Source organism: Mangifera indica, chromosome 7, assembly GCF_011075055.1.
Source record: "Mangifera indica cultivar Alphonso chromosome 7, CATAS_Mindica_2.1, whole genome shotgun sequence".
Classification (NCBI taxonomy): Eukaryota; Viridiplantae; Streptophyta; class Magnoliopsida; order Sapindales; family Anacardiaceae; genus Mangifera; species Mangifera indica.
The window spans coordinates 18,297,272-18,311,493 of NC_058143.1; the positions used below are offsets into that span (position 1 = coordinate 18,297,272).

Below are 14,222 nucleotides of genomic sequence, written 5' to 3' on the forward strand. Positions count from 1 at the left end.
ATATTATATGATTAAATTATTTTAAATTAAATATAATATAATATATATAAATATATAATTATTTATATATTTAAAATAAATAAATATAATATATATATTTTATGAAAACTTTCTGGGCTTTTATCATTTACTCATTTAGGTTTTAATGTTAATATATGATATATAATTTAGTGATTTTGATTAGATCCACCAGAGCAACATCACTACCGACCACCACCTGCAGAATCCCCAGTAAGCCCTTCAACACTTGAATCATTCGTAATTCGCGGGAAATTTACTTGGCACTCAGCAGGACAAATATTGGGTCTTCTAAGAAAATTGGGATCACCCGCCTTCGATTTGAAGAACCACAACATCTCTTCTCGGATTTATTTCGACCTTCTGTTGGGAGTCTTTCTGTGTGTATCTGTTTTTTCTTTATTTATATATTTATTTTTCATATCTCTCTTTACCCTGCTGGGTTCTTGATGTGTTTGTCAGTTTTAGCAATTCTTCATTGTTAATGTCTGTTAACGTACTAGCATCTTTAAGCATCGATACGGTGCAGAACCTTTTCATTTATTTGATGCAGTGCAAATGCTCGACGAAATTCCTCACTTAACTTTTGCTCTCCATGTAAACGACAGAGCAATTTGGCGGACAACCGTTTTTAACAGATTGAAGAGCATTAGTATTTGCGGCTAATTCGACGCGATCTTCTTTCAAGGGAATGAAGATGTAAGCACTTGTAATCTTATCTGGTCATTCATCAGCTATTGTTGTCTTTAGTTTAGCAAGCGAATTCATTGTCCAAACGAGTGGAGTCTCTATAATAACATATTGTTTCCACCTTTTATTTATTTATTTTTGGGTAAAATCAATAAGTTTGCTCCTGATGTTTCTGATATTAATCATCTAGTAAACTGTATTGAGCGTTTTGCAGATTGGAAGGCAATGCAGGTGCACTTACAAATTTTGAAGTGCTTGATTTTCTACGATCTAGGGGCGCTTCAAAGGACCCAACTCGAGTTCTTGTTCCAGTGGCACCGTCTGAGTTCAAGGTTGTATTTTTTTTCTTACTGATTATATTGTTTCTCATTTTTTTATTACTATTATTTGTCTTTAGCATGCATTTATAGCTTATTTTCTTGCTTTTGCTAAAGGTTTATGATTATTTGGTGGAGAGTGTTGCTTGCAATCAAACAAGAGAGAATGTTAATGAATTTTTGGAGCAGTGTAAAAAGTTCAAACTTGCAAAAGCTGAGATGCTGAATATTATTAACATTCGACCATCCTCTTTAGTCGAAATAGACTCGGTATATTTCTAATCTTTCTATATTAGCAAATACTCAATCTGCTGTTGAAATTATTAAAGTGCACATTTCACCATGATTGTTAATGCTTCCTGTTATTGATAATATGTCACAGTGTAGCTTTAGGATATAGAGTATATATACCTCTGGATGTTTTTCATGTAAATTTATTATCTTCATCCAAGAGAGCAAGTGGGATTTATGTGCATCATTAACAACATAAGTATTTTTTATGTTTCATGTAGGTTTTATTAAATTCCGAAGAAATTTAATGTTGACATGTCGGTCTAGGCTAAGGTTTTCTTTTTTGTTCTGAGTGTAATGACCAAGGATGCATTTAGGAAGACCCTTTTCGTTATTTTACTGAGACAACTTATATCTTCTTTCACATTCATAGCCTTGTGTTTTGTCAAAGAAATGCATTTTATGCCATAAATTATAAAATGTTGTTTCACACTTTGCAGATTATAGAGCAATCCGACACTCGTTTTGATGAAGAGCAACTACAAGAGTTAATAGACCTGGTTGTAACATTGCTTCCACCTCATCCAAACCAAACAAACATTCAAGAAGGGACAAATGAGAATGAACAAGGAACTGCAGAAGGGACCAAAGAGAATGAAAAAGGAACTACAGAAGAGACTAATGAAGGAACTGCAGAAGGGCCTAATGAGATTGAACAAGGAACTGCAGAAGGGGATTTGGTTGGTGAAGATCAAAAAGGGACAGCAGATTGAAATTGTTGATGAAGAAACAAGAGAATGCGAAAAAATGGATGCCAGCTTTGCCATATCTCCCTGACCGTTTAACAAGAAACTTATCACAATCAACATTGTTTTGAACATCATGGAAACAGAGGTACGCAGGTAAACTAGCATTACAAACTTGGTAAATTTGGAAACTTAGGATTTCTCTAAATATTAGGTCTTATTTGAATATAATTTTAGTTTATTATTTTTATATGTTATGATATTTGGTTTAGATCGAAGTGATCAAATAGGAAGTGACTTTTTTTTTTAATTCTCAATTGGGTTAATTCAAATGGTTAGGAATAATCTCATTGCAGATGTTTTATTGATTCAATCCTATCCTCCATACATGATATACTCACAAAATTTATCTAAATCTTGTTAAATTATAATTGGATGGCTTTAAATTGTTATATTGATTGATTTGTTTGAAGAGATAAAAACTTTGCCAATATTAGTTAAATCCAAATCAATGTATAAGATTAAATAACTAATTACAGACATCATACCAATATAAATAATGTATTATGATCAATGACCCTTTTGACGAAAATTAGGTCTTTTTTGGTTTATAACCCACAATTGCATTCAGCCTTCACTACCTTTCATATTTGAGTTCATTTTGGAGCCACCAGACCCATTCCTTTCTCACCCTCTTTGTCAACTTGTCTCACCAAAACCAGAAATTAATTATTACTCGTAAATTTCATGCATTATTTATTCAAAATTTATAATATGAAAATTTATATAAGTCAGATCAGGTGGTGGGTGTGGGTCTGTTGTGATTTTGATTTGAAGAGACACTCGAACAAGACATCATATGGGAACTGGCGTTCCTATTCCCTCAGAAACATCGTCCCCCTTTAGTGTTAAACACCAAGTAGGGCCCTTTTTAAAGTGCTTTTGTCAAGCCTTTTTCTTTTTCACAGTCGCTTTTTATTTTTTTACTTTCCTTTTGTAATATAAGGAACATTTGCACGTGTAAACTGTCAGAACACAGTGTTCAACCTCAAACGTAAAAGACAAGAAAAATTCACCATGCCCCCTTGTGTAATCCTTTTTTTGTTGTCTCGGGACTCTGCTTCTTCTTCTGCTTCTACCGAGTTGAAGTTGAAAGCAATTTAGAGAGGGAATATAATTGTCAATAATTGTTTTTATGTTGTACAAATTAAGGTTGTATTTGTAAATCGATGTACTTTATTTTTCACACATGTTATAGTATTTGACTTAAAAGGGTGAAAATAACTATATAGACTTTTATGGGAATGATCGGAAGTATTTTCCCAGAAATGTCTTTCATTTTAAGCATTTCTCGTGGAAGTGTCAGTAAAGGTTGGTATGATTTAAGATTTCCAATACCATTGGGGTCTAGTTGTTACATCTTTAAAGTTTAAGGGACAAAGGAAAAAGTTATTTATTACGGTTGACTAGGATGGAGTTGGGGCCGTGAAAATATACATCCAAATGTGTACTTTATACTGCGTAATATAAAGTTTCAAAAGTTACACATTCAATTACAAAATGAATGTCGTGTAACTAATACTAGTGTGTTGGACAGGAAATGTATTTTATGCCCAAATAGTTTAAGTGATAAAAAAAGAAAATCAAGTGTGAGAGCATGAATTCAAGCCATTAATAAAATATTAAAATCAAATTTTTAATTTATATGTTGTTAGAAGATGATTACGGGGCGGAGATTTACTTAGTGTGTTGGTTCAGTCGTAAATATTAGTCTGATTTAAATAAAATTTTTTTTGTTAATTTTTTTTTATTTATCAAAATAATTAAAGAGAATAGTATTATGAGTATACGGATTTTTATCGAAATGGTAAAACTTATGGTACTTTGTATGATATGGGAAATGGAATCTCAATGACCAAGAAGCAACAGTACAAACAACAACTACTGTTGTGCTTCAAAACAGCAATAATGTAGTGAGGCTGTGGGGTCTTTTATTCACTTATTCAAATTTTATATCATATAAAAAAACCCAGAAATATATACATGAAAACCACATTGGAAATCGAATAGAGATCCTGAAACCAACATTCCACCTGCCTATAAAGATTGAAAACGCAGAGATTCTTCTGCCATGCAACAATGGGTAGCAGTTTTACCCCTTTTTGTGCTTTGTTACCGAACAAACGAGATAATTTCATTTTAAAATATTCACAGCTTTTAAGGAAGATATCATCAGTCTCTTTACATAATATTATATGATTAGGTTTGTTGGTTGAAATGCAAGCACAAATTGTTAGTTTAATTATTCTAATTAGAGACAAAGACAATTTAATAATGATTCCTTAATCCCGACATATAATCTATCACATCCCCACTTTGCCTTGTGTAATTTCATTGACATTGGTGAATATACGTACACTAAAAAATTTCTTTTCACATACACCATTGTCTTGTCATTGTTGAAGACAAACAACCCCTTAGGCCATTTTCTTCATCTGCAACTGCGACAGACCAGTGTTCATTACTTACTATGATTAGACTATGAAGGGAAAGGGAGAGGAAAATAAGCAGTTAATATTATCAATGCTTGTACCAGTACTGCATAAATCAAACCCTGAGCTTGAAACATTAAGATTACGAATTTGGGTACTCTTATGGCGGAATCTGTGTACGTGCCTGCTTAAAACTTTTAATGTCAGTAGAATTTAACAACGCCAGAGAAGGAAGAAAAGAGAAAGAACCAGGAATATATATATATATATATATATATATATATATATATTATACAGATAACATAACTTGCACTTTTGTATAAAAGGGCACATTTTAATTACAGCCTTTAGTTCCAATCTGTCTCCATTATTAACAAACTTGCGTTACTGCAAGAAAAAGAGGGAGAGAGAGAGAAAGATAATGGAGACAGATCTTCTTGGTAATCTAACTCACGAGGGACTAACATTCCCAAGGTTCCATGCTGTCTCCTCACAGAGAAAGCAAAATCATAATCATAATAACAACAATACGCTAATATTATAAGCATCCATTAAAGCAAGTTACAGAGAGTTAAATAACTAATATTATATATATTTGATGAGAGGAAGTCTGTATTTTGAATTATGTCTTGTGTTTTAGGGAATGAAGAGCTTGTTGCCACACTTGCAACGCCAAGCTTCAGGGTAGTACTCTAATGGCATAGTCATACCAGGCTGAATGGGCACGTGAACCGGTTTACAAGGAGAACAATTTCCACACTTGGATCTACACGTGGGTGGTGAAGAACCAGGACCACTGAGTCGCTTCTGAGCCTGCACACCTCCCTCCAACCACTCTGAGTTGGAACCTCCGCTACCTGAAACGTAACATCAAGCCTTTAATGAGTACTACTGTTGTGTGAGCGAAATTTGCAAAGAGAAGGTCACTAGCTAGCTCACTCACCCAGTTGAGTTAGTAAAAAGAAGAGAAATGTAAAGGCAGTGAGAGATGGCAGGTGGCTCTCGTGGTGGCGCCGCATCGCCTGAGACAAAGAGTAATGAGAGTGGGGAAGACTGGAAGAGAGAGGAAGAAGGAGAGACGAGAGGTGAAATGTGGTTGATGTAATTGAAAGAAGAATTTAGGTATTTGGGTTTGAGCCGAGCGTGTGAGAGAGTCCAAGTCAAAGAGACAGAGATGGACATAAGATTAGAAAGAGAGTTGTTTGTTTTATTGTTTATCAACAGGGATTGGGTGGGGACTACCTGGGGGAAGGCTGAATGATTGTGATGGATGGATGCTGGCTGGCTTCTACTTCACTCCTTTTTCAAATGCTGTTATTTACCACCATTCCTTCATTTACTGGTTTACCATTTGGATTTTACGTTTTTACACTGAGAACTCTTTTTCTTGTGTACGTGCGTTGTGTTTGGTTCCTTGGAAAGGAAATGTAAAATGGTTAACCAGAAAGTCAAAGTTTTCCTGTTGACTCTCAAATGGTCTGATTTTATAGGGGAATTGAGCAGTTGAATAAATTAGGGCTGGACCCAATTTGAATTTACTTAGATTGGATAACCAATTTAATTCAATTTAGCTTGATTCAACTCATGAGTTGATAAATAATTTGATTCGATTCAGTTTGAACTAGACTCTTAACTCAATTCAAATTATGTTAAGTAGTTATTAAAACGATATTATTTTGTAAATAAATCACTGATTCAAATCATAAATTTGAGTTAAAATTGAATCAAATAATTTTTATTTAAATTAAATTAAAATCATCTTTAATTTTGGTTTGATGAACTCCAACTAAATTATTTTCTATTCAAATCAAATTTGAACAAAGAAATATTCGAATTCAACTCAATTTGCATCAACCCCTAGTTGAATTGAGAAAATTAAAACTGTATTTATTCAATACAAATCAATTTAGACGAATAAAGTTTTGAGAGTGTAAACGTTGTTAACAAGGGAAAAGAGGGGTGTCGAGGGGGGTGGGACGAGAACTTCTGGAGTGAAGCCCTAACACCAAGCCTACTATTGTTTAATACAAGCCCTCTTACTTTCACCGGGCCCCCATTTCCATACAAACATATACTACAAAACGTTCCTTCTTTTTCTTTTCATTTTTTGTTGGGTAGTATTTAAGGCAAAACGACTGACTGACTGGGCCAGGAATTCAGGTTCAGCACCTACGTGAAGGTGGCTGCCTGCCTCGCCTGCTCAACTCATGTGCGTTTCCTATGGCGACCGCCCAGAAAAAAGACCATATTATCAACTTAACTTCACTGTTTCCCTCTGGAGACACCCCCAAATTTGGCTTCTTTATTACGTTTTCAGTCCTGTTTAATGTTTTTTTCTTTCTTTTTAAAAGATAATTGAGTAGAAAACATACAATAATCATGTAAAAATTGTTCAGGGGACTGCTCACAATAAGTGGGCCTGAGTGGGACAGAAAAAAGTCCAGAAGGCCAGGCTAAGAGGCCTATGATTGACCCATTTTTGGCCCCCTGATTTGAACAAATGGGGCTGGAAGAGAGACAACCACCAGAGGATTAAAAAACAACCATTGCTTTCAAGTCATCGGGATCGGAAACTAGAAAGGGACATTTCAATTTTACGGCACCTTCATTGTTATTAGGCAAGTTAAAATTTCAAATAGGATAAAAACTGAATTTTAACTTTTACCAGTTTTATTAATCTTTTGTATTATCTAATCTTTAGATTTTTTTTTAACTGTATTTCAATTTTCAAATATAGCATTTTAAAATAATATTACCACTTTATGTGACAACTTGACCAAATTTTAGTGAGAATTAAATTACTGTCAATGAAAAATATGAAGAGATTATATAAATAAAAAAGTAAATAATAAAATTGAATATTATATATATATATTTTTTTACTTTTTGTGTGTAAAAATAAAATAGTGCAGAAAATATATAAAGTCTGAACTCAACGAAACCTAAATTTCTGCTAGATGAGATATTTTTTAACCCCACTAACACTTGCATGGCTCGAAAAGCAATTAAAAAAATAATTAAGTCCACTAAACGCTCCGATAATAATAATTACTTGTCTAAAACAAGGCAGGCAGGTGATTACGTGGCAGCGTAGGGAGCATCGTTGCTCCTAAAGGACTCCTAAACAAGGCAAAGCACAGGCGCCGCGGACATTCTCTCTTTCTCTCCCTCTACAGACTTACTCATTCACTCATTCACTTCTTCCTTTTCTCATTTTAAACCTTAACATCCTTTAATAATTACCATATTGTTGAAATCACTGCCACTGACCCTTGACGAACCAATTTCTCGGCGGAATCTGACGGCATGGACGACGGAATGACGTCATGCCGGTCAATTCTTGACAAACCCTACAGTCAACTCACTGAGGAAGACATTTCACAGGTCACCCGGGAAGATTGCCGCAAATTTCTCAAAGAAAAAGGTTTTATTTCTTCTCGCTCTCTCTCTTTTTTTTTTTTTTTTTTCCTATTCTCTTCTTTCTTAATTTCCGGTACCTGAGCCCAAACGCTTAAACCATTAAATAATGTTTCAATACGTGGCGCAACAGGAATGCGCAGACCTTCTTGGAACAAATCTCAGGCTATTCAGCAAGTGATTTCCCTAAAAGCTTTGCTCGAAAATGGGGAAGATTCCGGCGTCGGTTCCGGCTCTGTAAGGAAAGTTTTAGTCTCGCAGCCTGAAAATGCACGGCGCGTGAGTACACACTTTCCTTCGTCTGTACTATTTTGTTATGAATCATATGTTTGTTGTTCAAATAATGAAAGCTTTATATATAGGCGACTTCGAATTCAGGTGATTCGGTGAAGGAACAGAGCACTCCGGTATTGGGAGACGAAAATGGTGCGTACAGGAGGAAGGATCCACCCAAATGCGCCGCCAACACTGATAACGAGTCACCTCCTTCTAGGTCTATTTCGTTACTCCTGTGCTTTCTTTTTCTTTTTTAAATTTTTTTTCAAAGTTTTTTAAATTTATAAAAAGTACAAATTAGTGAATTTATAATTTCATTGTGATAATTGAGTCTGTTGACGATTAGTATGTTTGGAACTTCAGTCTGTTTCAATTATGATGCAGCATAACATTTGAGTCTAGATTAAATGTTACAAAATTTCATTTATGATGTAATTTAGTGTAAGTATTAAAACTGTGACTGCAGAAATCCCGGTGAAGCAAATGGGTTGGTTGGACAAATGATAATTTTCTATTGTGGCAAGGTGAATGTGTATGATGGAGTGCCTGATGAAAAGGTAAAGAAGCTTCTCTCTGTGGATTCCTGAAGATATAACAATTCTAGCATGTTGGCTTCCAATGCATCCAAATGTGGATTTGCAGGCACGGGCAATTATGCACCTGGCAGCAACTCCAATTGATATTCCTCAAGATGGTCCATTTAGTGGAGTTGCAGCATTTAGATCTGTTCCATGCCATTTACAGGCAGCTAGTGAACGACATGGAATTGTTCCTCCTGCCATGATCTCGCATGCCATCCAAGCAGGTAGGATTTAGCATGGACAGGTCCACTGTCCTTCTGTGATCAATAGAATTTATTGACTGGGATTTTCTATGTTGTTTGAACACCATGTTGAAGCTGCATTTTAGTGAATTAAATAGTAGATCGTAGAAATATGTCTAGACTTCTCCATCTTTTCATCCTATGGTAGGACAGTTCTTTTCGGAAAGAACATGTTTAAAGCATTGAAATTAAATGAAAAGACATCATTAATAGTTTGTCAGTATTCTGTTTACATAACAACGACAAGTTTTACCATCTTTTTTTTTTGCATAGATGGCATGCGCCACTTTAATGGAAAAATTATTTGGATTGCATTCCTGATCCTTCCCTTTTAAAGTTTGTCACATGGAGTCTAAGTCTGTAAGTTCATATCCATCTGTAATAACCTTTTTCCCTGGAAAACACAGGAGTGAACTTTTAAAGTTTCTTGCATCAAGATAGTTCCAGTGATTTTACTCAATTTACCATACAAGCATTTCATTTGAATGGTTAACTAAGTGGTAATTATGATTGACTTTCACAGAGAAGGTGGCAGAATGTCCTCAGGAATATAGGGAGAAAGGGAATGTTACTCGTGACTTGGGTAAAAACTTTTGTTTGCTAAATTTAGAATTTTTTAACTTGCAGAATGCTGTCTCAGCTTTTTTTTTGAGCATGATAATTATGCATGCTAGTTACTTAATTGCCAAAAATCCAAACTTTAGTATTCTTTATCTATGGCCAAATACTAGGATGTGTACAAACCTTCAGTCATTTAAAATATGCTCTAGTCTATACCCTTGCCAATAGGAAGAGTACGTACTTCTACCTTCAGCTTAGTGCTTATTATCTTCAAGCTACCTCCTTGTCTCCAATCACCATTAGCACCGTTTTCTCCATTAATCATCACCTTTTCCCCTGTCCTCCAGTCAATGCATGCATCTTTCCTGCTTTTTGGTAAAACAACTCTTTTTGCACTGTAGTTTTCTAGCACAAGTTTCTTTATCTGTGCTGTACAAAAGCATGCCTTAACATGATTATTTTATTTACGAAACCTTTTTGAGAAGCTTATCCAAATACTGACATGACAAGGTAACCTGGGCCACAGGGTGCTTACTATCATATATGGGAGGCCTAGCCAATTTATTAAGCTTTCCTACCAGACAATATATGAGAATTATTGACCCTGATAATGTCCTTTTGACATTTTTACCTTTCTTAAGATGTAGATGGTCAGATGAACCGAAAAGTTTTATTGCAGAGGTATCGCGAAAAGCGGAAAGACAGGTGCCTACAATAACTACCATATAATTTGCTGGATAGTGCTGATAGCCCTCAGTTTCATATACCCATATTAATGATTCTTGATTTTTGCTCACATTCCTTTCAGGGGAAGAATTTTCAAAGGCAAGAAAAATGCTGGACCAACTCCTCCCAACATAGAGATGTATTTGAAGCATCCAGTGGGGACACATGCCTCAAATGGACACTCAAGCCATGGCGACACGAGTTCTCCACCTCAGCCAGGATTGCCAAATACTTTGTCTAGTTCAGCTGACAATCAGGCTAGAGTTGCCACTCTTAATGTTGATCTTAACAATGAAGGTAGTTTGGACATGGTCAATTTGCATGTGGTTTACAATTTTAATGCATACTGATTGACTGATAATTGCATTGGATGAATGGATGTTTGATCTCTTCCTAGTACTGTTAGCCATATGAAATTCTCCCACATAAAGGTATCCTATTGTGAGTTTTGTTGTTTGGAGTGCCATAGTATGTATGACCTGGATTCAGCGAATTTATCTCTAACTCAATTTCCACAAATTGATTGTGGATGCTGTCTTTAGTCGATAAAAATGATTCCTTGTATTCTCTTTGTTGGCTGTTCTACAGATGTTCAAGAATGTGCAATTGAAGATGCTTCATAGGTCAGGTGGCTCTGGGAATGAAGTAAATAGCCGTTCTACTACATAAGTAGCAAAAAGCTAGATAATTATATTAAAATCATTCAACATGAATTCCTGTTTGCTCGATTTAGGCTGGTATGGTAGTAGTATGAATGAGTTTTTTCTTGTTTCTGGAGATTTGTGAGGGAATCATGATTTTCAAATGGCAAGAGGTTGTAGCTCCATCCTCGGGAATTTATTGTTTCTGATGTTAATTTAAGGTCTCTCTCATCTTATCTCGAGAAATGATTTCTATAGATAATTATGTATGTAAAAATTGGCCGTTCTATACAGATTTTTCTCAACTTCTGTTTTGGGACTCTTATCTTCTATTTCAAGTTCAATGGCCATGAGTGGAATTATAAAAATAAAATAAAATAAAATTATGTGTATAAATTGGGTATTGGGATGACGAGATTAGATTATTTTGAGTAAAAGATCAGAGTAACACGAGACGCTTAAATTGGGTGATTTATCACCATTATCAAATTGATTCAGGACGATTCTTAGGTTGTGGTCAAACAGTCATCTGGTGAAATTACTACTTTCATCTTAAATAAATGTGTCACAGCTCAAAATAAAAATCAAAGCAAAATACAAAGATATGGATGGAAGGCGACAAAAGTGATGATATTTCATTTGGCAGCGCATTGCAATTTGCAGACACCACAAATAAACAAGAGGAGATCAAGCGGTACGCGTGGGTTATATTAGCAACAGAACCAGACGCGTTAAAACGGAATCGCCGAGAAGGGAACTTGTTGTGATTACGATCCAACAGTATTACCAATGGCTCTGGAGGTGAGTTGGCTCTTATACTCGGTATTTTTAACTCAGTCTCGGATATTGAATTACGTTTTTAACATGAGTTTGGTCAGGCATGGTTTATGGATGAGAGTAATGAAGATCAACAGCTTCCTCATCACCGTAACCCCAAACAGTTGGTGTCATTAGACTACTTGGCAGGTATTTTCTCTCTTGTTAATTTAATTCAAGGAAATTTTAAGTGTTTTATTGCTTATAAATTGAGGTATTTGCAGATTTAGGGGTGCTGTACTGGCGCTTGAATCCAAACGATTATGAGAACGATGAGGAATTGCGGAAGATAAGAGAAGCTAGAGGATACAATTATATGGTACATCTTCAACTTTCTGTTTTTTATTTTTTTTAATAATGTTCCATTTATTGTTTATAATGTTTACAATGAAATTAATCTAGTTCAAATTTGGAAAAGTAAGCTAAATAATGTTTCTGATGATACCCACATTTAGCCAATTTGATTTTTCGTGGCAGTGAATCATTTCAAGCGAAAAACGTATCATTTATTTAAAAGATATATTTCAATACATAGACATCTAGCACCAGTGGTCTAGTGGTAGAATAGTACCCTGCCACGGTACAGACCCGGGTTCGATTCCCGGCTGGTGCAATCCTTTAGAGCTGTGAAGAGTCATTAGATGTGATGGTTGGGTCCATCACCACTCATCTCGAGATGATAACTAGTGTGTCTGAGCTCTATATTTTTCTTCTTTCCTTATTAATTATACCCACTTTAAGCCAGTTGGGTGCTAATGATTATATTATCTATTTGTTGTAAACAAAATTTATTTATGTGCATTTTATATGAGCTTTATATATTTGTTTCTTAATAAAAGCTAATTTTATTATACCAACTTTTAGCCAGTTGTTTACCAATGATTATATTATCTTTTTGTTGGTAGAAATGTATTTTTTCTGTAATTTGCATGAACAGTTATAGCCTGTGTTCTTTCATTATAAACAATATATATTTTCTGTATTTTAAATGTGGAGTGATAAGCTGTTAGAGTTTAGATCCTAAAAGTATTATATTGTTGCATCTCTGCTCACGCCTCTAGTGCAGTGGTTCAGTTGGTGAATATGGTCTTTAATGGCTTGGTAAGAACATCCTTTAAAATTTAAATAACATGTTTCATTTCATTAAGCCGTTAGCATATACTTTTGAACCTGATGCTAAAGCCTATCCACATGGTGTTAGGAGGCTCTGTTTGAGATATAACTTTGTAATATTCTGCTGAACAATAAACTTGAATGTAAGAAAACTGGCAAAACTTATTGCATCTCAATTTCAATTCCCTTTCTAAGTGACCTTTTCCTTGTAATAAATTCTATTTGCCCATATAGAAGAGTCCAAGAGACACACAGAGATATATATATAAATGAATATATGGAAGTTTGAGTTGTGATCCTAATCAAAGATCAGCAATAGAGCTTTTCTTTTTCTTTGGCTACCAAACTTTTCTTTGACTAAAAAATAATGCTGTCACTTTTGCAGGATTTGCTTGATTTGTGCCCAGAAAAAGTTGCTAACTATGAGGAGAAAGTGAAGAACTTTTACACGGAACACATACATGCTGATGAGGAGATACGCTATTGCTTAGAAGGGAGTGGATATTTTGATGTTAGAGACAAAGAGGACCAGTGGATTCGGATCTGGATTAAAGCTGGTGATCTTATAATTTTGCCGGCTGGAATTTACCATCGGTTTACTCTCGACACCAACAATTATGTTAAGGTAGCCAAGATTTAAGATCAACTGTCTTTCTCCATGGTTTGCTTAGACAAATTGATCAATGAATGTCAAATTTCTGTAGAGCTATTGTTTATTTATGTTTGTGTGATATGCAGTTGATGAGGCTGTTTGTGGGAGAACCAGTATGGACAGCATATAATCGGCCTCAGGAAAATCATCCTGCAAGAAAGGAGTACATCAAGGGTTTGACTTGGAAACTTGGAGTGCCACTAGAAGCTCATTAGATTTAAGGATACTTGGGTGTTTACTTCTATGTATGCATACCTATTGTCTATGTACTGCCTTAATGGCTGAATGATTGTGTCATATGATGCACCTGATTCATCTGATCAAATGTATATGTGCTTGAGACATTGATGAATATGGAACATATAACATAGCATGTAATTGAAATAATTAGTCTTTAATGATGGTATACTATTGTATGATCTGTATTAGTTTGAAATCTTAGTAGTACAGGCATGTTACGTGCTAATTTGTTTGATTGACAATAATATATCTGCTGATGGGGAAGTGCTGTCACTTTGTTTATTGGTCCTAATTACTTTTTGTGTAACTTTTTGCCTATTTTAAGATTCTGATTGCAATAAAGAAGGATTCTTCTAAGAATTAGTAATAGTTCTCTTTCTGTTTCTTCATCACATTTTATAGACTTGGCTGAACGATGTAATCATCTCTTTGTGAAAATGTGGATTTTGCCTAGACAAGTTCA

The 14,222-nt window shown here is 34.9% G+C and overlaps 4 protein-coding genes and 2 non-coding genes across 9 annotated transcripts; 5 read left to right on the plus strand and 1 right to left on the minus strand.

Annotated features, from left to right (window-relative positions):
* Positions 1 to 131: 131 nt before the first annotated feature.
* LOC123221080 (DNA-directed RNA polymerase III subunit RPC9-like) lies at positions 132 to 2,352 on the plus strand. Of its 2 annotated transcripts, none has more exons than XM_044643759.1 (5): positions 132 to 402; positions 627 to 717; positions 923 to 1,040; positions 1,143 to 1,295; positions 1,757 to 2,352. In XM_044643759.1, exons 2-5 carry the CDS (start codon positions 710 to 712, stop codon positions 2,027 to 2,029), a joined length of 552 nt encoding a protein of 183 aa, XP_044499694.1. In that variant the 5' UTR covers positions 132 to 402; positions 627 to 709; the 3' UTR covers positions 2,030 to 2,352. The 2 variants fall into 2 exon arrangements, with proteins under 2 accessions (XP_044499694.1, XP_044499693.1); XM_044643758.1 differs by having other exon boundaries at positions 132 to 398.
* A 2,440-nt stretch (positions 2,353 to 4,792) lies between these two features.
* LOC123221083 (EPIDERMAL PATTERNING FACTOR-like protein 4) lies at positions 4,793 to 5,709 on the minus strand. Its single transcript, XM_044643765.1, has 2 exons — positions 5,438 to 5,709; positions 4,793 to 5,351 (listed from the first exon to the last, which is right to left on the minus strand). Exons 1-2 carry the CDS (start codon positions 5,511 to 5,513, stop codon positions 5,131 to 5,133), a joined length of 297 nt encoding a protein of 98 aa, XP_044499700.1. The 5' UTR covers positions 5,514 to 5,709; the 3' UTR covers positions 4,793 to 5,130.
* A 1,909-nt stretch (positions 5,710 to 7,618) lies between these two features.
* LOC123221081 (protein TIFY 4B-like) lies at positions 7,619 to 11,247 on the plus strand. Of its 3 annotated transcripts, XM_044643763.1 has the most exons (9): positions 7,621 to 7,918; positions 8,045 to 8,190; positions 8,274 to 8,404; positions 8,654 to 8,744; positions 8,830 to 8,992; positions 9,534 to 9,593; positions 10,213 to 10,276; positions 10,380 to 10,594; positions 10,886 to 11,247. In XM_044643763.1, the coding sequence occupies exons 1-9, from the start codon at positions 7,801 to 7,803 to the stop codon at positions 10,918 to 10,920; spliced, it is 1,023 nt and encodes a 340-aa protein (XP_044499698.1). In that variant the 5' UTR covers positions 7,621 to 7,800; the 3' UTR covers positions 10,921 to 11,247. The 3 variants fall into 3 exon arrangements, with proteins under 3 accessions (XP_044499697.1, XP_044499696.1, XP_044499698.1); XM_044643762.1 differs by lacking the exon at positions 10,886 to 11,247 and having other exon boundaries at positions 7,619 to 7,918; positions 10,219 to 10,276; positions 10,380 to 10,868; XM_044643761.1 differs by lacking the exon at positions 10,886 to 11,247 and having other exon boundaries at positions 7,620 to 7,918; positions 10,380 to 10,868.
* Positions 11,248 to 11,518: 271 nt separating this feature from the next.
* Positions 11,519 to 13,947, plus strand: LOC123221082 (1,2-dihydroxy-3-keto-5-methylthiopentene dioxygenase 1). Its single transcript, XM_044643764.1, has 5 exons — positions 11,519 to 11,739; positions 11,817 to 11,904; positions 11,979 to 12,073; positions 13,253 to 13,492; positions 13,606 to 13,947. Exons 1-5 carry the CDS (start codon positions 11,728 to 11,730, stop codon positions 13,732 to 13,734), a joined length of 564 nt encoding a protein of 187 aa, XP_044499699.1. The 5' UTR covers positions 11,519 to 11,727; the 3' UTR covers positions 13,735 to 13,947.
* TRNAG-GCC lies at positions 12,297 to 12,367 on the plus strand. Its single transcript has one exon. It is a non-coding gene; the product is annotated as a tRNA-Gly (tRNA).
* Positions 12,376 to 12,454, plus strand: LOC123222251. Its single transcript, XR_006503574.1, has one exon. It is a non-coding gene; the product is annotated as a small nucleolar RNA snoR114 (small nucleolar RNA).
* Positions 13,948 to 14,222: the final 275 nt, after the last annotated feature.

Bases quoted from the DNA above. Each gene is read 5' to 3' on its own strand.
- LOC123221080 (XM_044643759.1), top strand. The intron at 1,041-1,142 runs GTTGTATTTTTT...CTTTTGCTAAAG, and splicing joins TGGCACCGTCTGAGTTCAAG to GTTTATGATTATTTGGTGGA. The intron at 1,296-1,756 runs GTATATTTCTAA...CACACTTTGCAG, and splicing joins CTTTAGTCGAAATAGACTCG to ATTATAGAGCAATCCGACAC.
- LOC123221083 (XM_044643765.1), bottom strand. From the start codon at position 5,513: ATGCGGCGCCACCACGAGAGCCACCTGCCATCTCTCACTGCCTTTACA. The intron at 5,352-5,437 runs GTGAGTGAGCTA...GTTACGTTTCAG, and splicing joins CTTTTTACTAACTCAACTGG to GTAGCGGAGGTTCCAACTCA.
- LOC123221081 (XM_044643761.1), top strand. From the start codon at position 7,801: ATGGACGACGGAATGACGTCATGCCGGTCAATTCTTGACAAACCCTAC. The intron at 8,745-8,829 runs GTAAAGAAGCTT...GTGGATTTGCAG, and splicing joins ATGGAGTGCCTGATGAAAAG to GCACGGGCAATTATGCACCT. The intron at 9,594-10,212 runs GTAAAAACTTTT...ACCTTTCTTAAG, and splicing joins GAATGTTACTCGTGACTTGG to ATGTAGATGGTCAGATGAAC.
- LOC123221082 (XM_044643764.1), top strand. The intron at 11,905-11,978 runs GTATTTTCTCTC...AGGTATTTGCAG, and splicing joins GTCATTAGACTACTTGGCAG to ATTTAGGGGTGCTGTACTGG. The intron at 13,493-13,605 runs GTAGCCAAGATT...TGTGATATGCAG, and splicing joins ACACCAACAATTATGTTAAG to TTGATGAGGCTGTTTGTGGG.